The sequence below is a fragment of the Epinephelus lanceolatus genome, chromosome 14 (assembly GCF_041903045.1).
Source record: "Epinephelus lanceolatus isolate andai-2023 chromosome 14, ASM4190304v1, whole genome shotgun sequence".
Lineage (NCBI taxonomy): Eukaryota > Metazoa > Chordata > Actinopteri > Perciformes > Serranidae > Epinephelus > Epinephelus lanceolatus.
This window is the reverse complement of record NC_135747.1, coordinates 38,148,562-38,175,646: the sequence shown is the minus strand read 5'-3', so window position 1 is coordinate 38,175,646 and position 27,085 is coordinate 38,148,562. Positions and strand designations below refer to the sequence as shown.

The window sequence follows — 27,085 nt, the reverse complement described above, 5'->3', positions numbered from 1 at the left end:
TGTCTATGATTGGCTGATTAGCTATTTTGAACAGGCACATCTAAGAAAGTGGCAGGTAAAATGTATGTTGTTTGGCACCATAACAATTGATAAACAGTGCATCTTCTCCTGCATCATAGAAATCTTTAAATCTGATGCTGAAGACTTCGTTACACAAAATGTTACATGAAATTTGGGGTTTTGAAAGGTTTTTTTTTTTGTCATTTTGCTTTTATTGGATGGATAATAGCAGCGAGTTACACAGGAAACAGACAAAGAGAGGAGTATGGAATAAAACGCTGGGATGTGGCATGCACCTTAACCGGCGATCCCCCAAACCTCACCTGCAGCTTCTCCTCGTACAGCTCCACCTGCTGCAGCTGGTTCCTGACGGCCTTCATGTTCCTCATCCTGTCGTTTCTCTTCAGGTAGTTAAACCTCAGGTTGCTGAAACGCTTCTTCAGCTCCTTAAAGGAGTCACGAAGCTGAAAATTAAATAGCAGAAAATCCGTCAGGTTGACAAAAGGAATTTCAATTTCAATTTAATTTAAATGGCTAGTTAGGTAGACAGATCTGTTGTGCAGCAAGCAAATACTTTAGGTCCCGATCACACAGAAAGCGTTTTGCAGGTTGCAAAACATGAAGCGCACTGCTTTTTTAAAAAATGGAATGCCACGAGTGAAAAAAATGTCTGCTGCGCCTTTTTATTGTTGCCAGGCAACCACCCAGTCACCTCCTTACCCTAACCTTCCCGTGTAATCATTATTCATTAGTTAGTATCTAGTTCCTGACATGTTGAGGCAGAGGGTACTGTCTGTAGCTCTGGTTGAGGGTGAGAGGCTGTCAGCAGATAAACAGAGATCTGTGTGGGTACATGAGACCCTAAAAAAGAGGCTGGATCATGGGGAGTACCACCAGTTGGTCCAGGAGCTTCTGCTCCATCATGGACGTTTCCAGGCATATTTTAGGATGACTCTAGGGCAGTTTGACAACCTGCTGTCTATCGTCAAGCCGTATAGCTCTGGGTATCCAGCAACCACTACCACCAGTTTCTCCTCCATTGTTTACCAACTGTAAACTTGCTGTCGTGACACCGCAGAAGGCCGGCCTCTCAAATCACCTGATTGGATAATGGGAAAAACAACGAGGAAAAAAGAGATGACGTGGGCGCTTTTCCACTTTAAGTTGAAGTTTTTTCAGATGGAGGCGTTCAGAGCACTGGCAAAAACGGCAGTCATTCAGAGTGCAGAAACGTAAGGCACGTCACAACACAAAAACAGTGAGCAAAAAGCTTCATTCACAATAAAAAAATTACAAAAAGGCGCCTCCAGCTGCTAAAACACTTTCTGTGTGATCAGGACCTTACTGTGTTGAGTCGTTGGATTCTTTATGTGTGTATAGTACTGTCAGGTGGTTGGCCTGAAATATATCATTGAAAAATATCGGATGGATTGCCATTTTGTACACACGGTCATGTTCCCAAGAGGATGAATCTTACTGACTTTGGTGATCCCCTGAATTCTCCTCTAGTGTCATCATGAAGATAATGTTTTTTGTTTTGAGGCAAATGTCTCAACATCTGTCAGATGGATTATGATGAAATGTGGTTTACTGTTCATATTCCCTTAGGATGAACTTTAATAACTTGTGATCCTCTGACACTTCATCTAGTGCCATCATGAGGTCAACATTTCCCGCAAAAAAGACATTCACATCCAAATTAAAAACATAAAACGTCAACCTCATGGTGGTGCTAGTTGAGAAGCTACTATGGTACATCATCTGGGAACCAGAGTCGTTAACATATTTCCCTGAAAGCCAAAATATTAACCTGCTGGTGGCGCTAGAGCTAAAGTGACAGAATCCCAGACAGTAGGATTCATCCTCTGGGGAACAGGAATGTTCAGTTTCATGACAGTTCATCCAAAAGGTTTGAGACATTTTGCTAAAAACTGAAATGTGAACCTCATGGTGGCACTAGAGATGAATTCAGGGGATTGCAGAATTCAGTAATAATCATCTTCTGGGGATCATGAATGTCTGTAAAAAAAAAAAAGTATGGCAATCCGCCAGATTGTCGATGTGTTATTTGAAACACTGCTACCATTACAACAATGCTGCTAGCATGACTAAAATAGTTTTCCACATTACATTTTGCTGTATACAGCCTTTATCTTCTGTCAGAGATGTTGTATATGCACTCTACTCAGCTTGGTGTTGATGTAACTGTAAGTCGATGGAGCTTTGATGAGATTATTTTTAGAGCAGGAGGGTTTAAATCCAGAGAGACATTTCTGCCTCTAACAGGAGGAACAGCGGTGTCAGATGGCTGATCTGTCAGCTGAGGACAGCTGAGAGAGACTGAAGCAGTCAGAGACACTGTGGTCTATTGGTCAAACAGATGAAGACATTGAAATCAGAGGCTGAGGAGGTTGGACTGTTTTTCTAACATCGAGGTGGAGTAAGGTTCAAAAGTCGTCTGGGGAAACCCTGGATTGAGCAACTGTGAGGAGCACTGAAATAACAAAGGTTACATGGAAGGTAACCCAAAAACTACCAGGAGGAAGATCCAATGAGTTTACCATGATGAGAATCATGAGGTACTTCAGAAATTACCATTAAGTACTACAAAGTAACAAAGTACCCCAGACTATCAGGAAGTTTCATTTCTTACACTTATACAATTACATTAAAATACCACAAACTGTCCTAGTACCATAAATAACTACTAAGGACCTCAGAAGAGCATGTAGTACCCCAAAAGAGTACTACAAAGTACTGTAAAATACTCCAAAGTATCATTAAGTATCTCAGAAGAACATAAAGCACACTGACCTAACCCAAAGGACCAAGAGACTCCAAAAGAGATACCCATACAGCACCAAGAACAAAGTACCATAAAGTACCTATTAAAGTATCCCAGAAGATGAAACGGGGCAATGAACTACACCTAAGGACCACAAAGAACTCCAAAGAGATTACAGAAGAGTACGAGAAAGTATCACAAAGTAATATGAAGTATACCAGAGAATCATGAAGTAAACCAGAAGGTCATAAAAAAATCATTACCTCAAAGGACAACAAACTGTCCCAAAGTACAATGAAGTAACTATTAAGGACCCCAGGAGATCATGAAGTACATTGAACTACCCCAGAGGACCAAGGGACCCCAAAAGAGATTATCATACAGTACCAAGAACTACTACAAAGCCATGAAGTACGCTAGTAGACCATGTATACCCAAAAGTACTGCAAACTGCAACAGTGTACCATGAACTACCTACAAAAGTATCCCAGACTACTATACAGGGCAATGGACTACATCTAAGGACCATCAAGTACCCCATAGAGATTTATTGCAAAGTACAAAAAAATGCCACAAACTATCATGAAGTATCCTGATGTATTATGAAGTTCACCAGAATATGATGACCCCTCCCCCCCCAAATGATTATGTAAATACCCCAAAAGTACTGTAAAATATCTCAGAAAACAAAAGTACAATAAACTACCAAGAATAACATGAAGTACCAGTAAAAGTATCCCTCCCTCCGTCCTTAGGACCCTCGCAGCTGTACCCACGGTGAACTCTTGGTACACAAATCTAATTCAGATATCTTTCAGAGTTCAGCTGGCGGACTCTGTGATGAAGTGATCCTCTGATGATTGTTAATGACAACCAGAAACACTCTAAATGTCTGCAGTGAGAATAACCAACCCACCAAGAAACAAAAATAGAACCAGTCCTCAACAACAAGTTTGTTTTTAATAACACCTCATCCAAACACAGATGGGTGTAGATCCCCTTCAGGTGATTCAGCGATGTGCACACAAACAAGTCACTTCTTCTCTTTACCCCCGAGGTCACCCTTCATCCCTCCGACTGAGTGTTGATGGTGGAGTTAGTTGTGGTGTCCCATTACAGAACTTCTCAGCTTCACTTTGTGAACAGTTAAGCCCTCCAACTGGAAATGGTTCCCCGCTGATACTGTCACACTTTGAGAAAGGTTCAAGAAAAACAGTCTTGGTGTGGTGGTAGTATGCACTTTCAGTCAGCAGCCGTAAGTGCATACTACAGTCACACCAAGTCTTCAGAGGTGCTCAGTCATTGCCATAGGTACTACCAATCTTGAGCTCTTGATGCTGTAACTGATCTGAGTGTTCTACTGAATGTTTCTCATCATGAATCACATTAGCAATCTTTTTGAAACAAGAGAACTCACTACATGACCTGGTGAATTCAGTGGTGGGTAATCCATAATGAAATGGCTTAGTGGAGCTTTAAATGTAGCTCAACTTAACTGTGCATGTAAACGTACTGAGTGAGTCTGAAGTCCAGCTGCTCCTGCAGGTTTCACTGTGCTCCTGATACGCAGCACCAGGTGCATGATGGGAAATACCCAGTGGCTGACTCGGCCTGTATTTCTGATCTGACCCCCACCCCCCTGCCCATGCCTTTAGCAGCTGCTGCTCAGTGACACAGCAGATTGAACCAGTAGCACCAGTAAAGTTTTTACATTCTATGATTTAATTTTACTGGAGCCAGAAAATAATTTCAGCATCATGTGAAGTCAGTCAACACAAACACAGACCAGAAACAAACTACGACGGCCTGTGAGCTAACAGCTAGCATGATAGCCAACCTGGAACATGCTCCTGTCACCAGTCCATCACATAAGTTATCTAAACTAGCTGACGAGCTTGCTAAATAAGTCACAGGCAGAGTGTGTTTATCCCACGGACATATTTGTACCACTCAGTCTTATTGCTGTGTGAAGAGTCAGTCCATTTATCATTTCTGGAGCAGTTCATCCTCCAATAGGATGTTAAACACAAAGCTAACAGGCTACGACTCAGTTTGGACTCAGCATTTAATCAGTGAATTTGGCATTTCACCAAACTTGAATGTGACACTAAAAATTTGCCTTGAGGAAATGTTCAGTATTAGCTCCACTGACAGACAATTCACTCCACCTCTCTCTGACCCGACATTTCACCAATGGTACCATAAAGGCGTACAATTAATACTAGACCTAGGGGCTGTACACATGGCACATTTTTTTGCGCCCGAAATTCATTGGGATCATCATCAGCTATCTTTCCCACCTTCTGTAAATACCATTCCGTGATAAATATGGTGAAGAATTTGATCATTTTAGTGTAGGGCTACCCAGAGCTTTACATCTCTTCCACAGACAATAAGCCTGCACTCAAACAGCTCCTGGAAGAAGATCAGCTCTGCACTCAGGATTTCAGGTAAATAGGCTATGATACAGTGTTTCTTGAGGTTGCTTAGTAACCACAGATGCAACCTGACACCACACTCTTGAAAGCTGGCACACAAAAGACACAAGAGTGGAGCCCAGTGCCTGACCTTGCGTTTTCCAGGCGGTTAAAGGCGTGGCATGTGTACGGCCCCTTATTCACTGACAAAATCTTCTACAAAATCAGGAAAAAACACTGATTTTTTTTTGTTAAAAGATCATTCCCATCCTCTCCCAGTGAGCCATCTGATTCTACAATGGATGCATAGTTTTCATCTAATCCTTCAACCAAAAGAGCCATACCCAAAATTGAAGGCCCACTAACACAAACAGATTGTATGACCACACTGGACCACAGAGAGGTCCAGTAGGATGACCTAGGGGTGGAAATTAACGTACTTCCGTGGAGAAAGGCCACAGAACACGTCCAGTCCTCTTCTGTACTGGACATGGATTGCTGCAATTCAAAATATTACACACATTCACACCTATTAACAATTTAGAGTCACCAATTCACCTACATGTCTTTGGACTGTGGGAGGAAACCGGAGCACCCGAAGAAAACCCACACTGACATGGAGAGAACATGCAAACTCTGCACAGAAGGGCTCCCCTACCTCTTGATGTGAGGCGACAATGTTAACCACTGCACCACCATGCCGCCAGGATTATTAATCACTGGACTAAAATATTTCAAACTCTGTCTGAGGTTTTACAGAAATCTCCTGAACCCACCCAGTTCTCGCAGTTTTTGGAGTGAAAGCAGTTATGACAGAGATGTCAAATATCCAATATAACATGGTACGCTGTGTGATATTGCTGGCACATCGACTGATTTTGTTAAAATGGAAACAGAACATGTTAAATCTTCTGAGTAATTAACTTCATCTAATTTGTTTTCACAGAGAGAAGTTGGGGGTTGTCCATTCACTTCAATACAGTTTATTTGAAGCAGCACCTGGTGGACATTAGAGGAACTGCAGCTGAACATGTTTCAATCATGGATGTGTAAAGAGACCTGGATACAGCGTTGGGGGGCGGGGCCCTGATCATTACTATGAAACTTGCTCAGCGGTGCATGAAGCATAAAAATGTTTAGCTGCCGCATATAAAATTACCTGGATGATTCGCACTACTTGTGATGGCCCAACAAATTCTGATAGTGAAACAATTGATTTTGGGGTTTTGGTGCTCAAAAAAATGTATCCACTGGTTCACAGACGTCTCTTTCCCCGTGTAAGTCTACGGGAAAAAGTCTTTTTGTGCCCAACAGCATTATGTGTCAGACCTGGCAGTTTAATTTCACTGTTTAGCCACGATAAAAATTGGCTTCAAAGCCCGGCACATTTCCTGAGTGCCTGCGTTCAATCCAGAAATATGAGGGAACTTTTTTGTTCACTAACTGACTACAGCTCTGCTTCTCCTACAAACTGCTGCAAGACAGAGACCCATCAGGTCCAGTTTTTGATACAGAGACTCCCTCAGTGAGCTGAGAGACTTTATGGACCGCATTAAAATCTAAAAGTGTCCTGCTGACTTCAGTTATATTTAGACTCTGATTAAACTGAGCCAGCGGCTGCTTTACAGCGGAGACGTCCATGTGGAGGCTGGTGGAAAAGTTCCCTTAGAAAAGTATTAAATGATTTGAATTTCAGGTGTTTCTTCAGATAAATTGATTAAAATTAGCTATGAAGGGTTGATTTAACTCCAAAATATGAAATATATCAGTTTAACTTCGAGTTTACAAAAACCTACAGTGTAAGTGAAACTTATTTATAGTCTGAAACTTTAGAGATTTAAACAATCCAGTAACTCTTTTCATGATATTTTTCCTGTTAGTTTCCTGTAAAGAAATACCATATTTTGATACACTTCAAAGTTTTCAGTTATAAATAACTTTAGAATATAAATAAGTTTTTCCTTTGAGGAGATTTCTGTTTTTCCTTACGTCTTTACAGGAAACACCAGATTAATTAATTTGGGAATAACAGAGCAGTAAAATAAAACATAATTTGGTTCTCTAACTGATCTGACTCTGATACAGACTGAGTCCTGCTGCTGGTTCAGTCAGACAAACAGACAAACAGACAAACAGACAGGAGGCAGCAGCTCCCTCTGCTGGACAAACTAGTGAACAACATCATTCTACACTGGCTTGAAGACTGTAACCACTGCATTAATCTCTTCAAGGCTCAACTATTGCAACTCTCTGTGCTTGGGTATCGGCCAGTCGTCTTTGTCTCACCTGCAGCTGGTGCACAACGCTGCAGTGAGACTCATTGGTGCCAGAAAAAGAGACAGCATTACACCAGTGCTAACATCCCTGCACTGGCCACCTCTCAAATACAGGGCTGATTTTAAGGTTATTTTATTTGTTTTTAAAGCCGTACATTGGCAGGCACCCCAGTATATTGCTGAACCTCTCTGCCCCTACTCCAACTCCCAACCTCTGAGATCCTCATAACATTGTCTTTTAACTGTCCCACGATCTAGACTGGTGGGTAAGGGAGATTATGCCTTTGCAGTAGCTGCTCCAAAACTCTGGAATAGCCTCCCGCTGTCAATCAAATGATAATATTTTAGTATTTCATAATCTTTTTTACATATGGTATTGTTCTCAACAGTTTTATTCTGTTTAATATTTGTGTACATGTTATATATATATATATATATATATATATATATATACAACCTGGAACCCACAAGGGAAAAGAAAGCCAGGAAGACCAAGAAAGAGCTGGAAAAGGTCTGTCGAGGCGGAACTCAAGGACACAAGAACATCCTGGAAGGAAGCAGAGAAGATCGCCCAACACCGAACTAGCTGGAGGAAGTTCATGAATGACCTATGCTCTCCAAAGAGCAAAAGGGTTTAACTCAAGACATGTTATATTGCTATATATCTGTGTGTCATTCCGTTAATTTGTACAGCACTTTGGTCGACTGCGGTGGGTTTTAAATGTGCTACATCCTGAGTCAGGTGTTACCTGCCCAGGTACCAAACCTGACTCCAGGTGAAAGGAGTCTTTTTCAGGAGCACCTGTGACCTGTGACCTCACCTGGGCGATGTCATCGTTGAGGAGGCAGGTCAGCAGCTGTCTGCGGAGCTTCTCTTCCCGTTGAGCTGCTTCGTTCAGCCACGAGACATGAAGTGAGTCCAGAGAGTGAAGACGAGTCTCCAGCTGCTCCACTCTGAAACCTGTCCAATCCTGACACAGGTACACAAAGTACTCACCACCTGTACTCAAGTAGTCGTACAGTACCCAAGTATTCTCATCTGCATGTGGTTTGAGTTCTGGATCCAACACACAAATTAAATCTGAATCTGTATGAAATACCTCTAAATTGTGGCAGTACTTGAGTAAAGTACTCACAGAGTGTTTGAGGGCGGAGGAGATGTCTGTCTTCAGTTTTGACGCCGTTTTATACAGACTCTGGATCTGCTGACTCTGCTCGGCCTCACTGGATCCAGTAGAACCAGTTAAAGGCTCTGACTGGAGCAGCGCCTCCAGCTGGACACACACACAACACACACTCCAATTAGCTGGTTGGAGGTTTACAGATTTTATCTCTGATCATGTGGAGCCAATTAAACTTTGTAAAATAAGCTCCGCCCTCCTCTGACCTGTCTGGCTGTGAGGTGGAAGCGTTCGCTGAGCATCAGGATCGACTCGCTCTCGTTGATCTTGTTCTTCATTCTCTCCTGAAGCTCCAGCAGCTCTGACAGTTCCTCCTCCTTCACTGCTCCTCCCTTCAGCTCCTCCACCTCCAGCCTGTCCTGGACTCCTCTCACAGTCTCCCAGTTCTTCACCAAGAACTCCACCTCAGCGTCCAGCTGCTGCAGAGAGGAAGAGACAGAGTCTATGCTGTAACACCGAAGGTCAAGTCCTCCCTGTGGTCCAAACTTTATCCAAAGTTTCACCTACAAGTTGTCCACAGACTTCAGCGAGACCCAGTGGTCCCAAAGAGTCCTACAAGGTCAAAAGTCCCTGTTGTTCGGAACGATATCTACCAGTAACCATCGCCCAACAATCACAGCTGTCCCAGGAGGTCTATTGGTGATGGACCACAAGGACTCCTGGGACAGCTGTGATTACACTGCCATCTGTCCCTGCAGTCCAAAGGTACCCAAAGTCCAAACTGTTCAAAGGTCCCAGTGGTTTCAAAAGTCCCAGGAGAGTAAAATCAGAGGACTTACAGTAAAATGTGGTTTGGCCTGAGCAAAGCGCTGCAGCAGTCTGGAGGTCTGCAGGTCTGAACCCAGATCCATCAGAGTGCACGAGTCCAACATCTCAGAGACACTCGTCAAGTCCTGCACAGTCTGAAAACACAGTAGTAGTAATGAGTACCCTGTGGTGTAATAGTGAGTACCCTTTGGTGTAGTAATGAGTACCCTGTGGTGTAATAGTGAGTACACTTTGGTGTAGTAGTAATGAGTACCCTGTGGTGTAATAGTGAGTACCCTTTGGTGTAATAATGAGTACCCTGTGGTGTAATAGTGAGTACACTTTGGTGTAGTAATGAGTACCCTGTGGTGTAATAGTGAGTACACTTTGGTGTAGTAGTAATGAGTACCCTGTGGTGTAGTAGGGAGTGCCTTGTGTTTCAGTAGTGAGTACCCTGTGGTGTAGTAGTGAGTACCCTGTGGTGTAGTAGGGAGTACCCTGTGGTGTAGTAGGGAGTGCCTTGTGGTGTAGTAGTGAGTACCATGTGGTGTAGTAGTGAGTACCCTGTGGTGTAGTAGGGAGTACCCTGTGGTGTAGTAGGGAGTGCCTTGTGGTGTAGTAGGGAGTACCATGTGGTGTAGTAGTGAGTACCATGTGGTGTAGTAGTGAGTACCCTGTGGTGTAGTAGTGAGTACCCTGTGGTGTAGTAGGGAGTACCCTGTGGTGTAGTAGGGAGTACCCTGTGGTGTAGTAGTGAGTACCCTGTGGTGTAGTAGGGAGTACCCTGTGGTGTAGTAGTGAGTGCCTTGTGTTTCAGTAGTGAGTGCCTTGTAGTGTAGTAATGAGTACCCTGTGGTGTAGTAGTGAGTACCCTGTGGTGTAGTAGTGAGTGCCTTGTGTTTCAGTAGTGAGTACCTTGTAGTGTAGTAATGAGTACCCTGGGGTGTAGTAGTGAGTACCCTGTGGTGTGGTGTGGTAGTGAGTACCTTGTGGTGTAGTTGTGAGTACATTGTGGTGTAGTAGGGCGTACCCTGTGGTTCAGTAGTGAGTACCTTGTAGTGTAGTAGTGAGTACCTTGTGGTGTAGTAGTGAGTACCCTGTGGTGCAGTAGTGAGTACCTTGTATAGTCTCTCTGAGTACTTCCTGTAGTTCTCCTGCTGCTCTTGGATCTGCATTTCCCGCTGACTCCGCAGCTCATTCACTTCCTGTTTGGTTCTGCTGAGTTGCTTCAGCGTCTGCTGCACCGCCAACACCACAGACTGCAGGTTCAACGTTGATCCACATACCTGACACAAACATAAAAATATCACTCTAAATTCTTCGTCGTGGTTCACAGGATGTCACATTTGAATCGTCCCCTTTGTTTGGATTCACGACAGTCTGGTTACCATGGTAACAGTATGGAGGAAGTTGTTTCCCAGGTCCTGACAGGTGAGAAGCCTCTGTTGCGTTTCCTGCCAGCAGCTGTCAACCTGCTTCTTCTTCTTCTTCTTCACTGATGACCTGGAGCCACCACCTTCCTTCTCCTCCTCTGGTCTCCTTCTGTAGAGCTCCCCCAGGTCTCCCAGCTCCTCCTCCACCTGGAAGAAAGGAGCACCATCAGCTGACAGCCCAGTTAGCTTCACCTGGTGACTGACCATATTTCTCTGCCAGCGCCCCCCAGAGGCTGCACTCTACATTACAGCTCACACAGAACAAACAGCAGCACACATTCTGAAGTACTTTTACTGTGGATACTTGTGGTACACATATCTGTTGATCCTTCTGTACTTTTAGTAACATTTTAATGCAGAACTCTCAGAACTGATCTACGCTTCATCACACTTTGCATCACTAAATATCAATTTAAGTATTTTTATACAGTTAATTTCATGCATCAGAAAGAGGAGCTGCTCCCACCCAAGTAGATCTGATACATGATACATTTCATTAACATTGGGTTGTTAACTAAAGTAGAATATACTGTGAACTGTTTTCACTTTAGCTTTTTATAAACTAAGGCTTTTCAAGCTGACATATTCAGTCTGATTCAATGGTTTAATTTTTTTTTAAATAACCCAGCAGTGACACAATAAATAACCCTATTATCCATAGGTATTCATTAAAGGACCCGGCGATGTTTAGTGTGTAAGGAAGTGGATAAAAGAGCTACAGAGACATCAGGTCGTTTAGATGGACACAGACCCAGTGGACTGTCTTCATGGACACCACAGGACAATCTGACCTGCTGGGCTGTCCTGAGGAAAGAGACGTAGGGTCGCAGCAGTTGCAGGTTTGAGTCGATCTTCATCTTCAGACTCTGCAGCTCCTTCAGGACCTGATCCACTCGACTAGTGAGTTCAGGACTCAGTGAGGTCGTCAGGTCTGCAGCAGGAGGAGCAGAGCTGGTTCTGGTCTGTCCTCCTGCACAGCGTCTCTTCAGCTGCTCTGTCAGAGCCCTCAGAGGGGACAGCTGTCTACTGGGATCAGGGGGAGGCTGCGGACTGGTTCTACTGGTGTGCTGAGCTCTGATCTGATCCAGGATCTGCTTCATGTTCTCTGCGTCGAGGCCTGTGGACTGGAGACAAACACAGAACCAACGTTCAGGTGAAAAAATGGATTTACCCAAAACTGATCCAGGATCTGAGAGTGGGTTCAGTTTCAGGTTTGATTTTGATTATTAACTTTATTTTAACAACATCTGATGACTGTTTTTATAAGTGACAGATTTCAAATCACTTCACAGACATGACTGTTATATAATGTGACAATGGATCCAAAACGGGGCTAATGGGTGGGACTGTTTTTTTTTTTTTTTCCAAAGCTCCAGTGTTTTATAAGGGATTAAAGTTAAAATAAAAACTAGAATTATCACCCCGTGGTTGTTAATAATAACTTTGTATGGTCATCTGTTGACGAGCTGCAGCCTGATGCGTACAGTGTGTGCTGGGGCGGCACTTAACACATGTCACATGATGCGCTGTCCTGCGGCAGCGCTGGTGTGTTTTCAGCTTATGAATCCTTGAGTTATGGTCAAAAACATATTTTGTGAAGTGGCACTGACCTTTGACCTTCAACCACAAAATTCTATTCAGTTTATTCCTCTGTCCAAATGGATGTTGGTGCCAAATTTGAATTTGAAATTCCCTCAAGCTGTTCTTGAGATATCATGTTCACAAGCATGGGAGGGAAGTACATATGGATAGACAACCCGAAAACAAAATGCCTCTGGCCACGGCCATCGTCGGTGTGGAGGCATAATAAATAGTGTGTGCATGTATGTAAGTGTGTGTGTGTGTGTGTGTGTGTGTGTGTCTGTGTGTGTGTGTATATATACCTCAGCTTGTGTCTGCAGCTGTAGGTGTGTGTTCAGAGTGTCTTCGGCCTCAGAGAGCTTCTGTCCGGCTTCACAGCTGTTAGACAACACACTGCTGCCCTGCTGCACCCAGGTACACACCTGCAACACACACACACACACGCACACGCACACACACACACACACACACACACACACACACACTAAAGTACCTCTATCTCAAACAGCAACATGAAGCTGCTGTAAAGAAGGAAAAACCAAACCTTGTCGATGAGGCGTTCACATGACGACAGCAGCTGGAGCCTCTGATTGGTCAGGAGGGTTTGGTGGGCGTGGCTTTCTTCACTTGGAGTCTCTTTTCCCAGCATGCTCTGCAGCCCTGCCACCTGTTCACTGCACCACAGAAGAAGAAATGCAGATTGCAGATTTCATGTTTTACAAATGTTAGAAATCTGAACAGATCACAGCTCCGTCACACAGATTCATCTGACCTGGATCCTGACTCCTCTGATCTGGATCCAGACTCTGAGGCTGATCTAGGTCTTGGCTGCAGGTCTTTGGTCTTCTCTGATCTAGATTCAGGGTGCAGCTCTGATCTGGATTCTGGCTTCAGATATGACCTCAATCCTGGCGTCTGGTCTGAACTAGATCCGGGCTGCAGGTCTTGGCTCTCCTCTGGTTTAGAATCTGACTTGAGGTCAGTTCTGGCACGAGCCATCAGGTTTAATGTGAATCCAGACTGCAGGTTTTTGATCAGGTCTGGTTTAGATCCAGGCTTCATCTCTGATCCAAGTTGAAGGTCTCTGGTTTCATCTGGTTTAGAATCTGACTCAAGGTCTGACCTGGATCCTGGCTGCAGGTTGGACTTTAATCCTGACTCTTCTAATTTGGATCCAGACTGTGAAGCTGATCCAGATCCAGGCTGTAGGTCTTTGGTCTCTTCTGATCTGGATTTAAGCTGCAGCTCTGATTTGGATTCAGGCTTCAGATTTGATCTCAGTCCTGGCGTCTGGTCTGAACTAGATCCGAGCTGCAGGTCTTTGGTCTCCTCTGGTTTAGAATCTGACTTGAGGTCAGATCTAGAATGAGCCATCAGGTTTAATGTGAATCCAGACTGCAGGTTTTTGATCAGGTCTGGTTTAGATCCAGACTTTGATTTGAGCTGAAGGACTTCAGTCTCGTCTGATTTAAATTCTGACTTGAGGTCTGACCTGGATCCTGGCTGCAGGTTGGACTTTAATCCTGACTCCTCTGATCTGGATCCAGATTGTGAGGCTGATCCAGTTCTAGGCTGCAGGTCTTGGGTCTTCTCTGATCTGGATTCTGGCTTCAGATATGATCTCAGTCCTGACGTCTGGTCTGAACTAGATCCGGGCTGCAGGATTTGGCTCTCCTCTGGTTTAGAATCTGACTTGGGGTCAGATCTAGAACGAGCCATCAGGTTTAATGTGAATCCAGACTGGTTTTTAAACAGGTCTGATTTAGATCCAGGCTTCAACTCTGATCTGGGTTGCAGGTCTTTGGTGTCCTCTGATCTGGATTCTGGCTTCAGATATGAGTTCAGTCCTGGTGTCTGGTCTGAACTGGCTGCGGGGTTAAGGTCTGCAGTGTAATCTGATTTCGATTCTGACTTGAGGTCTGACTTGGATCCTGGTTGCAGGTCTGTGGTTCCTGTTGCTGTTGTTGAATCTGACCTCAGGTCTGTGCTCTGCAGGTCCTGGTCCAGGATCTCATGAATTGTGAGACTCCAGTCCTGCAGTGGAGACAGAGGGATGTGTCAGTATAAATACTGCACGTCTGACTCTTCTTCATGAACTTCCTGTTAATGTTAAACACTATTGTTGTACAGTGAAAGATCAACACTGACTGTTGAAATAATTGACGCAGCTACCATGACGTCACCCACTGATTTGTGGACTCCCGTTTTTAAAGCCCCGATTTCGTCACCATCTTGTTTTCTATGAGCCAGGAGTGACCATATTTGGGCAAAAGGGCAATGATAGACATCACTACATGAACATGACCTGGTGAATTTATCTATGGGTAACCTGGACAAAGTCTGGTGGAGTTTCTGGAGAATGCAGTGGTTTTGTGGACTTGATGAAAAAATCTAACAGAGTCTTGACAGACCGTCACCAGTACACAACAGTAAAGTCTGCAGGTCCACGGAAGTCCAAATGTTTGGATTCCCCCTTTAGCCGTGTCTTGATTCAGGTTCCACCTCTGCTAAAGAGCGTGGTCTAAGTCAAGGTTTACACCATAGACTGTATAAATTAACTGACGTAGCTATCATGACTTCACCCACTGGTTTGTGGACTCCTGTTTCTTAGCCTTCAGTTCGGCATTTAGACTGTCGCCATGTTGTTTTTTTGGAGCCAGAAGTGACCATATTTGGGTGAGAGGGTGGAGCTGTAGAGGAGCAAGGGGTGGATCTGACTCATGGACTGTAGCAGGACCTTGCAGACAGTCTGTCACTCAAAGAGGCCCCGCCCTTAACTTTAAGCCTTAAAGCAGCTGTGCGGAACTTTCCATTTCCGTTGATTATAGCGCCCCCTTTTGGTCGAAGCGGTATGACACCCACAGCCTGGTGTCGTAAAATTCCGACTGCAGCCGGCATTCGGCTTCATTCGTAAAATCTCGACTGCAACCGGCAGTTACCACATGCATTTGTTTTGGAGAGCGAGAGGAAAATCATAAATGTTCTGGTGTAGCTCTGAATTTCTTATAAACTGAGGACAACTGCCTGCTGTATATTTGTGTTCATGGTCACAGTCACAGATCATTTTGTGGCGTTTGTTGTAACGTTACTAGACAAAAGCGGTTCACATCAGCTAACGTTACATTTAGCTTGCTTATAACCTCCATGTCGTCGTATATTGAAGTGAAACAACGTCTAACAAGTTGCGGTTTATTCTCTAAATAAAAACAAAAATTACATACCTGTCGATTAGGAAAAGGGCCAACTCGGGATCAGTTTTAAAACCTTTCAAATCTCTCAGCTCTCTCCACTTGGTGAATGCCCGACCAAGGTTTACACGTGTTTATCACTGTCCCGTTTAGCCTTCTTCTGTTCTTCTGTTCTTTTTCTTTTAGATGGTGCTCCTTCTTTATCCGCCATGACATCGAAAGTACAACCAAGTCCTTATAGACACATCTGGTAAAACTGTTATGTGTTCAGCAATGCCCGCTGCAGTTTTATAAATGGTAAAAAGTTCCGCACAGCTGCTTTAATAAAATATAAACAGCAGAGCTATATAAAAGGTTCAGCCCCTGTACAATTGCCTGTAAATACTTACGTTAACATTGTCCAAAGTCAAGTCAACCTCCTGTTTATTTTAGTAAAGTCAAAAACATTTCCCTCAGCAGAAACAGAGCTTTGATTTTATTTCATTTTACAGACAAGAAACAGTAAACTGTGAAGCCTTGACACATTAGCATTTTAAGTTTTGTGTGTGGACGTCAGAGGAACTGCAGGTTTTGGATCGCTGCTTGGAAATCAGACAAATCAACTCTTAAATTAACGTCTGCATGTTTAACGTGATGTTCTAATGTCAGAATGAAACACTGTGTAATATCTGAGGGTTATTTTCTAAATGGGAGGTCATGTGAGAGCGAAGACTGAGACTGCAGACAGGACTGATATTTATAACTGAACTCTAGATGGACGCCGACAGATCAGACTGATGACTCTCACTGCTGCCACTTCAATCACTCTGCTGTCACATCCGTAATTCTCTCATACATTACTACACTGTATTTCACATGGAATATATATATACATCTATATCAATGTCTATCTACCTATAGATGGATATAGATATAGATGGACATAGATATGAATAGATATAGATGTATGTATGGTGCTGTGGGACTAATAAAGGTGTATCTCATATCTTATCAAAATAAATTGTATAAATTAAATCAGTGTGTGATGATGAGGCTGTGAGTCTGCTCTCTGCTGTGTTTGTCTCTTACTTCAGACTCAGCCTCTGTGGTCTCTTCTTCCTTCTTGATGTTGTTCTCCACCTGTTGGAGCTGCAGCCTGAAGGCCTGGTCAGCCCTCCTCCTCCGATCCTGCAGCGTCTCCACCAGCTCCTCCACCCTCAGCACCACCCCTCTGCTGCACCGGGAGCTCTGGAGAGAGGACGCAGCATCAGCATCAACCTACATGTTCGACAAAGAGTGCAAGAGTCCTCTGGTGCACCTGTAGCCACGCCCCACAGCAATGTCACAGCAGTGAATACATGAAGACTAAAGCTGTAAAGTCAATACAAATACCACATTTTTTCAGTAAATCTGTTCTACAGTTGTCAGATGTGCAGCTGAAACACTTTCACCTCCTCCTCCTCCTCTTCCTCCTGGTCCTGCAGTACTCCTCCTCTCCTCTGGAGGGCCTCGGTCCTCTGCAGCTGTCTCAGTTTCTGCAGCAGGACGCTGCTGCTGCTTAAAACCTGCAGAGATTTTCCCAGAAGATCTGAAATCAAAACACAAAGACATCAACGATCAGAGAGATTTTATTTCATGTTGCAGTGATTCATAACACAACTCTGTCAGGCACAACCAGCAACCTGCAACAAACCAGTTTAAACCAGTTTAATCATCATTTATTCCACTGAAAACCAGTTTATCCAGGATTTATAACAGTTTCTTCAAAGTTTATACATCATTTAATGTAATTTAAACCAGATTCTCTAAAGTTAAACCAGTTTATACATAATTTAAAACAATTTTTACCCATTTAAATTAGTTTATATCATTAATTTAGTGTGGTTTAAACCAGTTAAATCAAAGGTTAACCCAGTTTATGCATCCTTGACAACCATTTTACTGGTTTAAACCAGTATATATATCAATTAAAACCATTTTTACCCATTTAAACTTGTTTATATCATTAATTTAATGTGGTGTAAACAATTTTATACATCATTTAAAACCATTGTTACCAGTTCAAATCACTTTATGTATAATTTAAAACTGTTTTTTCCCCTTTCAAACTAGTTTATAACATTAATTTAATGTGGTCTTAACGAGTGTAAACCAGTTTATCTAAATTGTAAACCAGTCTGAATGGGTTTAAATCAGTTTTCTATGGATTAAACCAGTGCACTATAGTTTTACACCAGTATAAAACCTGTTTAAATAGTTTTTAACCTCCTGTAACTCAACCTACAACAAACCAGTTCACATGCAGTTTATACTGGCATGAGTTATTTTAAAATATCTGTATCTGCATTCAGGAGGGTTCAGACCAGTCATTCATGCCTTCAGGCAGTTTAAGGCAATAAATTAAATTTGTGCTGCAGCTGTGTTTAATTCTATAAATACTGCTGATACTAAAACTAATATTATCACTGGTACCTTTCCTCATGGAGTCATATCTGAGCTGCACCTCAGTCAGTGTGACGTTGTCCGATCTGATCTGTAGATCCTCAAATCTGTCCACACTGACGGCAAACTGCAGACAGACAGACAGATACAGGTGTTAACAGACAGATAGATGTTAGTGTCAGGTGTGTTTAAAGTCGAGCATGAAGGTAAAACTGAGATGCAGTCTGTTTGGACTGGAAGCATTCATCAAGCTGACGTCCCAGATTAATGCTGTTAAAGCAGATTTTGAAACTTCCAGTATCATCAGGTTGTACTGGTTCATATGGTGATGAAGGTTTTTATTGTAGTTGTACATTGTAATGTTATGAAAGATCTCACCTGGACAGGTGTGATTTTGCAGGATATAGGGGAGCATGTATAAATAAGAATGTGTATGGACCTAACATGGCGCCTTGTGGCACACCACAAATAAAATCATTACTAAAATTAAGTAGAAAACAAAGTGTTGATGATGTTCTGTGGGCAGTTTGGGATTTTAACCACTGAAGATCTGAACTAGAGACACCAGACAACTTCTCAAGACAATGAACTGAAGTGATGAGATGATGCGACGGCAAGTGATACCAGAATGTAGAAACCACCACATCCAGGAGATCGCTAGTGACAACATATTCTCACTCCAACCTCGTCACATATTGAGTAAGTATTTAACACACTAAAATGTTGACCTGATGATGGCGTTAGAAAGTCAGAGAATCATTAAAGTTATTACAGTTCATCCTGTGGGGATCACGAACGATGGACCGCATTTCATCAAAGTTCATCCAAAAGACGTTGAAATGTTTCGGTCAGAATCACAAAACTCAACCTCTTAGTGTTGCTCGAGCAAAAGTCAGAGGATCACTGAAGTCAGAGGGATTCATCCTCTGGGGAATTTGAATGTCTAAACAATAATTTAATGGAAATCCATTCAAAAGCTCTTTCATCTGTTATAATCTGGACCAAAGTGGTGGATCAGTGACCGACACACTTGGCATTATCATCCAAAGAGCTGCTAGCACATCTAAACCTGATGTTTGTTCAGAGAGGATGAAAAAAGAATCTCATTGTTGGACTGTTTGGGCGAAGGCTGCAGCAGGTGAGCGTCCTCAGACAGCAGGTGCTGCTAATAAAATGGCAGCCGTCCAATGAGCACGGCTCACAGCGGCACACCACAGATCCGGCAAATCCACAGCACAGCCTGAGGAATGTGAGGCTGAAACAAACGTCCTTCACGGAGACACGAGACAGGGATAAATCACGTCCTCAGAGGACGGACCGCGTCCTTTTACTGTTGACAGGGAGGAGGTCAAAGGTCACAAACAGCTTCACAGTAGATGAACATGTGAGAGTCGTATTACATCAACACAGAGTGCATGTTCAGGGTTCAACACAGGACAGTAAATACTCTCCTTCATATTTAAAGGACAAAAACACAGATAACCAGGTCGTCTCAGAGACTAAAGTTAAATCAGGAAGTGTGAGCCAGTGTTCTCCTGTTCCTCCTCACAGCGCTTTGTTTTTAGGTGTGCAACTTTGTGAAAATGTTTTTTAAAAATGAGTAAGGTCCAAATAATAATGCTAATTTGATGGGATTTTAAAATCCCTTCCTAACCAGGAAATCAGCTATGGAGGGCTGACACTGCCAAAATAAAAAAATATATAAATAAATGATTCAATTAATACATTAATATGTCAATAAACGTACCAAAAATATTACAAATAAATGTAGGCATGAATACATTGATAAATTGAGTGATAAAATGTGACATAAATTAACATTCTCTGTAAATGTGCTTCTTTTTGTATTTATATTTATTAACTTATTACACTTTCCCCTTTAATTATTTATTCATTTTCAGTTTACACATGTTTGTATCTATTTATTTATTTCTGTATTCATTTACTGGTTTATTATTTGCCCATTGAATTTTCCCTGCTAATTTCCCCAAACATATTTATTTTTGTATTATTATTTTTTTTTATTTCTACATTTTTAATTTACTTATGTTTGTATTTATTTATTTATTGGCTTATTAATTTCTGACATTTCAATACATTAATTTTATATTAATCCTGTGACCAGCTCAGTGTACTGAATCCTTGTGGAGGTCATTCTTCAACGGTACCTCCAGAGCTCGGCGGTAAAACTCTGCAGCCAGCGTCAGGACTTCCTGTCGTCTCTGTAGCAGACAGAGGAGCAGAGACCATCCCTCGTTCAGAGACGCCTCCATGGCCTCATGCACTTCCTCCTTGTCCTTGTTCGTGTTCATTGTCTCTTCACTCTTCATCCTCGTCCTCTTCCTCTGCTCATTCTGTTGGTTCCTCTCCACCACAGAAAGAACTTCCGCCTCGTGTTTCTGAAACAACAGATGGTAAAAAAAGGGTTCATGCAGAACAAATCTCCTCACAGTCCTGACACCAATAAAATGAACAAGTTCACTCATTAGCATAGCCAACCTGGTATTACAAACATTACAGGTTATTCTACAAAAACATGACAATAACTCACTTGTTAAAAAGTTAATATTATTTGCTGTGTATTTAAGAGAGAACCAGCCACCGGCGATTTGACCAGCTGAGTTGCAGGTGACACCATCAGCCGGCTTGAGATGAGCTCTTCTGCAACATTCTAAAATGGTTTTGTCTCATCGTGAATCTTTGATCTGAACTGGGCTTCGCATGTCGATCCAAACAGGCCTGATACATTTTAACAAGTTTGCCGACGAGTGACGCTGGCATCGTTTATTCCTCTAGTCGATGTGGCTCAGAGGTAGAGCAGGTCGTCCATGAACTAGAAGGTCCGCTGTTCGATCCCTGGCTCCTGGTTGAAGTATCCTTGGCCAAGATATTGAACCCCAGATTGTTCCCGATGGCTGTTCCATCAGTGTGTGAGAGTGTGTAAGTGGTTACTGAGCCGCAGGTGGCACCATGTACGGTAGCCTCGGCCATCAGTGTGTGTGAATGGGTGAATGTGACATAGTGGAAAAGCACTTTGAGTGGTCGGAAGACTAGAAAGGTACTGTTTAAGTGTGAAACGTACAAATGTGACGTCTTTGTGGTTTTCATAAACGTACGATGCAAATGTTTTCTTCTGGTGACCGGGCTGGGTGTGTGTGTACCTTGAGTTTCTCCATCAGGTGCTGCTGTTCCTGGATCAGGGTCTGATTCTCCTCCTGGTTTGATCCGATCTCACAGAGACCTGGATGGACCTGGACCAGCTGGACGTGGACCAGATACCCACTCTGAACACACACACACACACACACACACACACACACACACACACACAGTCAGTATTAAAAACAGTCTGTTCTGTCACTGAGTGATGAAAAAGTACCTCTAAACTGTACTCCAGTACAGTACTTGAGTATTGTTGTACTTAGTTACTTTCCACCAGCTGTAATGATAACTACTGATGAAGTTGGTTAGACTCAGTTCACCAGTTTGTTGTTACATTAAACTGCTGATAAAGTTTTATTCATAATATTTTGTCATGTTGTCTGCAGCAGGTCGGACAGAGCTGCATGTGTCTCTGTGCACGTGTGTGTTTGAGTGCGTGTTTGTGTGTGTGTTGCATTCCTCAGGATGATACAGTATCTCTGGCATGTCGACCAAAAAAGACACAACGTGACGCATGACCACACAAACACACACACACAAACACACACACGCACTAAATCACACACACAAACACATATAACCTCACACACACACACACACTTCAAAAACAATGGCAATAGCCCTACTTTCCGGCATACACACATATTTCAAAAACACACACACACACCTTCAAAACAGTGAGAGGCATCAGCTGTTATACACACACACACACACACACACACAGCTCAGTCCCCTTTAAGCAGTATCAGTAAATAGTTTGTTCTATAACAGGAAACAGCACATGTGACTGGAAAACTCGTATCTCCCGAAGCCTCCAGAGAAACTTCAAAGTCTCAGAACTCGTTCAAGTCGAGTGTCAGTGTCTCTAAACTCAGTAAATTTAAGGTAAGTATTCTGATTTTTATCAACATTAAGTCAAAGCTAGCTGTCTATAAGCCCCCACGTGCCAGTATGCTCTCTGTCGGCAGATGGTGTCCTGGGGGATCTCCTCCCAGACCTGGATCAGGGCATCAGTGAGCTCCTGGACAGTCTGTGGTGGTACTTGGCAGCATCAGATGCACCGATACATAACGTCATAGGTGCTCAGTTGGATTTAGATCAGAGGAAAGAGAGGACCAGTCAATGGCATCAGTGCCTTCATCATCCAGGAACTGCCTACACACTCTGACCACACCAGGTCCTGCACCAGGAGGAACCCAGGACCCACTGCACCAGGAGGAACCCAGGGCCCGCTGCACCAGGAGGTGATCCTTGTGTGACCCTCCAAGGAAGGATCTGCCTCCCCAGACCATCACTGACCCACCACCAAACCGGTCATGCTGGATGATGTCACGGACAGCATAACATTCACCACGGCGTCTCCAGACTCTTACACGCCTGTCAGTGTGCTCAGTGTGAACCTGCTCTCATCTGAGAAGAGCACGGGGCGCCAATGGTGGACCTGCCACTTCTGGTGATGCCAGTTGAGCTGCATGGTGCTGAGCTGTGAGCACAGGTCCCACTAGAGGACGTGGGGCCCTCATGCCTCCCTCGTGGAGTCTGTTTCTGACAGTGTGGTCAGAAACATGCACACCAGCAGCCTGCTGGAGGTCATTTTGTAGGGCTCTGGCAGTGCTCCTCCTGTTCCTCCTCATACAAAGGAACAGATACCGGTCCTGCTGCTGGGTTGATGCCCTTCTACGGCCCTGTCCAGCTCTCCTGGTGTAACGACTGGTCTCCTAGTATCTCCACCACGCTCTTGAGACACAGCAAACCTTTACGAATCGATGTGTCATCCTGGAGGAGCTGGACTACCTGTGCGACCTGACTGGGCTGCAGGTACCACCTCATGCTACCAGTAGTGACAAGGACACTAGCAGAAGACCAAACTAGAGAAGAATCAGTCAGGAAGGATAAGGAGAGAGCAGCTGTCTGTGGACACCACATGTAAAACCATTCCCTTTTTGGGTGTTGTCTTGCTTTTGCCTCTCCATTGCACCTGTTGTCACTTTGATTTGCACCAAAGCAGCTGAAACTGATTCACAATCACTTGTGCTTCATAAATGAACACATTGATATCGCTGACGTTTGACTGACTTCCTGTTAGACTGTGACCTTTAAGTGTTCCCTTGTGTGTTAACCTACTGTCAGACGTACCTTGAGGACAGAGATGACCAGCAGTGATTGGCCGGCCTGGATGGCGATGGTGCTCAGAGTAGTGAAAGAGCGAGACACCTTCATGTTCCCTCCTTCTTCTCTTCTTCCTGCCTCCTGCTGTCCTCCACATGTCTCCTCAGTCTCTCCGGTCGTCATGAACAAAGATTAAATCCAGAATCCTGTCAGATTTGAAGAATCCCAGTGTTTGTCGTCTCACTTCAAATTAAAGTGATTTTCTCTGGACAGAACATGAACGAGTTCTCTCATCGTTCTGACGGCTTTGTTCTTCTTCTTTATCTCCTCTCCTCCTTCTGTTGCAGCTTCACAGTGAACATGTAACGTTCCACAAACTGACACTGAACCAGCCGGAGTCACTCTGGATCATCAGCTGCTGGACTTTGGCAGTCGGGTCTCCTGCAGAACATAGAGAACATGAATATAGTTCCACAAACAGAACTGTTCAGAATCGGCTGTTATACTGATGTTCTTCTTCTTCTCTGGTAACAAAGATAAAAACAGTACCATTCAGACACCAGGTTCAGATCAACACTGTACCTGCTCAGACTCTGAGTCAGAGTGTGATGGCGACTGTTTCATCGCTACATGACACGTGTGAGCTGCTCTGTGGTGATTCTGCGTCTGCCGCTGGTCTCAGGTCTGTTTGCTCAGCCGGTGTATGAAATGCTAATGTTAGCTAACATTAGCTCAGCAGCTAAAGTGCCGACGGGGAGCTCCAACAGATTTAGATGATATCTGATCTCTTTACAGCAATTTGGCCTCACATGGAAACCACACAGCAGCGCTCACTAAATATAAAGACACATTCAGAGCTAATGACCGGATCGATCAATAAATAACTTTATCAAGGTCATTATCGATGAACGGTAACAACAGCAGGGCTGCAGCCGACAATTTAGTGTTATTATAGATGAATCTGCTTGTTCACTGTACAAAACATATACAAATGTACAAAAAACACAGCTATACACAGAATAAATACAAAAATAAATAAAATTAAACATAAAATAACAAATAAAATAGAGAAAATACAATTTTATTTTATTTTTTTATTACAAATATATTTTTGTTTTAATTGAAATACTGAAAAAATTGTTTGTTTTTTAAATTGATCTCAGCCTGTGAACCTTTTTAGTGGCTGTCCTGTTTTGGTGTGAGGGCGTCTCCTCTGCCGTCCTTTCCTGCTGTGTAACTTCCCAGAGTCCGAGGTGACGTCTTCAGATGGTGTTCACTTCATCATCAGGTATGACAAAGAAAAGCTTCAGGGGCCAGTTTCACAAAACACCTTAACTTAAGATTTTCTTTAAAGTCCTAGTTAAGGTTTCCTCATGATACAGTCAGTTGCACAAACACCCTTCGGTCCTCTCTTTAAGGTTTCCTGAAAACGGTTACTTAAGTATTTAAGGTTTCTCCTTGTCTTGGTCTTATACTTAAGGAATCCCTTGACCTTTGCACAAAAGACCTTAGCAACCAAAGCAGGGTAAAAGGTACCTCTGACTCTGTCTTAACTTCAGCATGACTGAGTTTATGGTGATAAATGAAAAAACTAACACACCCCACGAAGACTGTTCTGTGACCAGGAGAACCTGACGGATACACTTTAGATTTGACTGAATTAGTTTTTGTTGCTTCTTCCTACAGTCATTTCCTGTTTTCTGGTATTTGGGGACCAAATTTACTTTGTAGTTTGTGCTTTCTATGATTGTTTTCATCCAGAAGTTTAATCTTTTCTTCCTCTGTCCAAACAAACAAACAATCTTCATGGAAACTGTACATCTGTAAAATCTCTTTCAATGCAGTAAATAAGCTAAAAAAAAAAAATGTCCTTAACGAAGGAAACCTTTTAAGGGATTCTGTGCAAATCCCTTAGCTAAGCAGAAATATATAGTATCAGAATAGGTGCCAATTAATTTCTTGTAGACTGACTAATTTATTTATTTATTGATTAATCGTTGCAGCTCTACACTAGTTCACTTGAAGTAAACATACTGATCAGTATTTGTCAGTGATGGTTAAACCTTTATTATTTTCACAACCTTTTTCTTCTTCCATGATGTTTTGTCATTAATTAAAAAATCCAAATTATTTTCTTTGTGTCATTGAGAGTGAATTTGTTTTACCAGTACGTCTATCATGAGGCAATAAGCCGGTGTCTGTTTTGTTTATCGTCCAGAGAAAAGTACGACTGACCCTCTCCCAGAGAATCCAAACATCTTGTCATCCGGTCAGCGGTGATGCTGAACTTTCTGCTTTTTACTCTTCTTAATAGAATGTTGGGTAAGATGCTGTGTTGAGGTCAGATTCAGGGTGCAAAATTTTCTGTCCACCAGTCAAATGGCACAGGGGTCAACAACCATAACTATCAAATGAGCTGTTTTTTACCAAAACCTTCTATTCAGCGGGCGCAAATAAAACATTTCAGGCAAGTGAAATAGATGTAAAGATGCAATTAGACACGGATTCCCATCGAGTGGTGCGATGGATGCAATGGACGCAGAGCGAATGATGCAAAAGACGCAAATTAAGTGGCGCAAATTAAGCTAGTAGCATGATTTTGTGTCATATGCTTATTCATTAAAAAATCTGAACTTCAGCGATTGATTCGCACCACGATAGCCAATCAGCATTGAGATCAACCAGGGACGTATGAAGGTGAGGACGCACCAGCGAAAGTTCATTCATCGATTCAGCTATTTTACGCATGTATGATGCAAGTTATACATGCGTATAAAGCATGTAAACACCAATTCTAGCGTTCAAACTCGCAAGTAGCTCAATGCAAAAATTCAAATCGGATTTGGTGTGAACACAACGTAATGTTGGGCGGGTGTCAATAAAACAATTCAAAGTGAATTACATGTAAAGTCAATCCAAAGACGTGATTAGATGCTAATTCCCGCTGGGTGGTGCGAAAGACACGAAAAATTCGAATTAAGTGGCGTGAATGAAGTGAGTAGTGCGATTTCCCATTATAAGCTTATTTGTGAGAGTTGAAAAGTTTAAACTTCAGCGACCAATTTGCGCCGAGATAGCCAATCTGCATTGAGATCCTCTGGGGACGTTTGACATCGAGGACGTATCAGTGGAAGTTCATTCATTGATTCAGCAATTTTACATGTGTATGACGCAAGTTATTCGCACTTGGGAAGCCAGTCAACACAAAATATTCTAGTGTTTATACTTGCACAAGTAATGCGACATGAAAATTCGCATCACATTTGGGCGTGAATAAAACAATTCACACAAGTGAATTACATGTAAAGTCAATGTAAAGATGCAATTAGACGCGGGTTTCCGCCGGGCATCGTGATGGAAACGACGCGAATGACACAAAATATACAAATTAAGCGGTGCACATGGAGCGAGTAGTGTGATTTTGTGTCATACGCTTAGTTGCAAAAAGATAAAGAAGTTCAGCGACCGATTTGCGCGGCAGTACCTAATCAGTGTTGATCATGGAGACGTACGATGCTGAGGACGTTCAGGCAGAAATTCATTCATCGATTCAGCGATTTCATGCACTGATAATGCAAGTTATTTGTGCGTATGAAGCGTGTCAACACAAAATACTCTAGCATTCAAACTTGTGCGAGTAATGTGACGCAGAAAAGAAGTATATGTAAAGTAAATGTAAAGATGCGATTAGATGCAAATTCTTGCCACGCGGCGCGATGGGCACCGATCTTCCAGGGAAGTGTGACGCTAAGGATGTTGGCCGGCAGAGGTTCATTCATCAATTC

At 42.9% G+C, this 27,085-nt stretch overlaps 1 protein-coding gene across 1 annotated transcript in view; it reads right to left on the bottom strand.

Annotated features, from left to right (window-relative positions):
• Positions 1-23,616, bottom strand: part of ccdc141 (coiled-coil domain containing 141) — a 33,522-nt gene extending 9,906 nt beyond the window's left edge. The window contains exons 1-17 of the mRNA XM_078174701.1: positions 23,328-23,616; positions 21,191-21,313; positions 20,198-20,428; positions 18,060-18,156; positions 17,039-17,175; positions 16,677-16,835; positions 13,193-14,454; positions 12,965-13,094; positions 12,723-12,842; positions 11,631-11,963; positions 10,795-10,986; positions 10,525-10,692; positions 9,439-9,561; positions 8,866-9,078; positions 8,615-8,752; positions 8,300-8,449; positions 324-464 (exon numbers count right to left, since the gene is read on the bottom strand). Coding sequence (XP_078030827.1) covers positions 324-464; positions 8,300-8,449; positions 8,615-8,752; positions 8,866-9,078; positions 9,439-9,561; positions 10,525-10,692; positions 10,795-10,986; positions 11,631-11,963; positions 12,723-12,842; positions 12,965-13,094; positions 13,193-14,454; positions 16,677-16,835; positions 17,039-17,175; positions 18,060-18,156; positions 20,198-20,428; positions 21,191-21,313; positions 23,328-23,483 — 3,873 coding nt within the window. The 5' untranslated portion in view covers positions 23,484-23,616. The remainder of the gene's footprint in view (positions 1-323; positions 465-8,299; positions 8,450-8,614; positions 8,753-8,865; positions 9,079-9,438; positions 9,562-10,524; positions 10,693-10,794; positions 10,987-11,630; positions 11,964-12,722; positions 12,843-12,964; positions 13,095-13,192; positions 14,455-16,676; positions 16,836-17,038; positions 17,176-18,059; positions 18,157-20,197; positions 20,429-21,190; positions 21,314-23,327) is intronic.
• Positions 23,617-27,085: the final 3,469 nt, after the last annotated feature.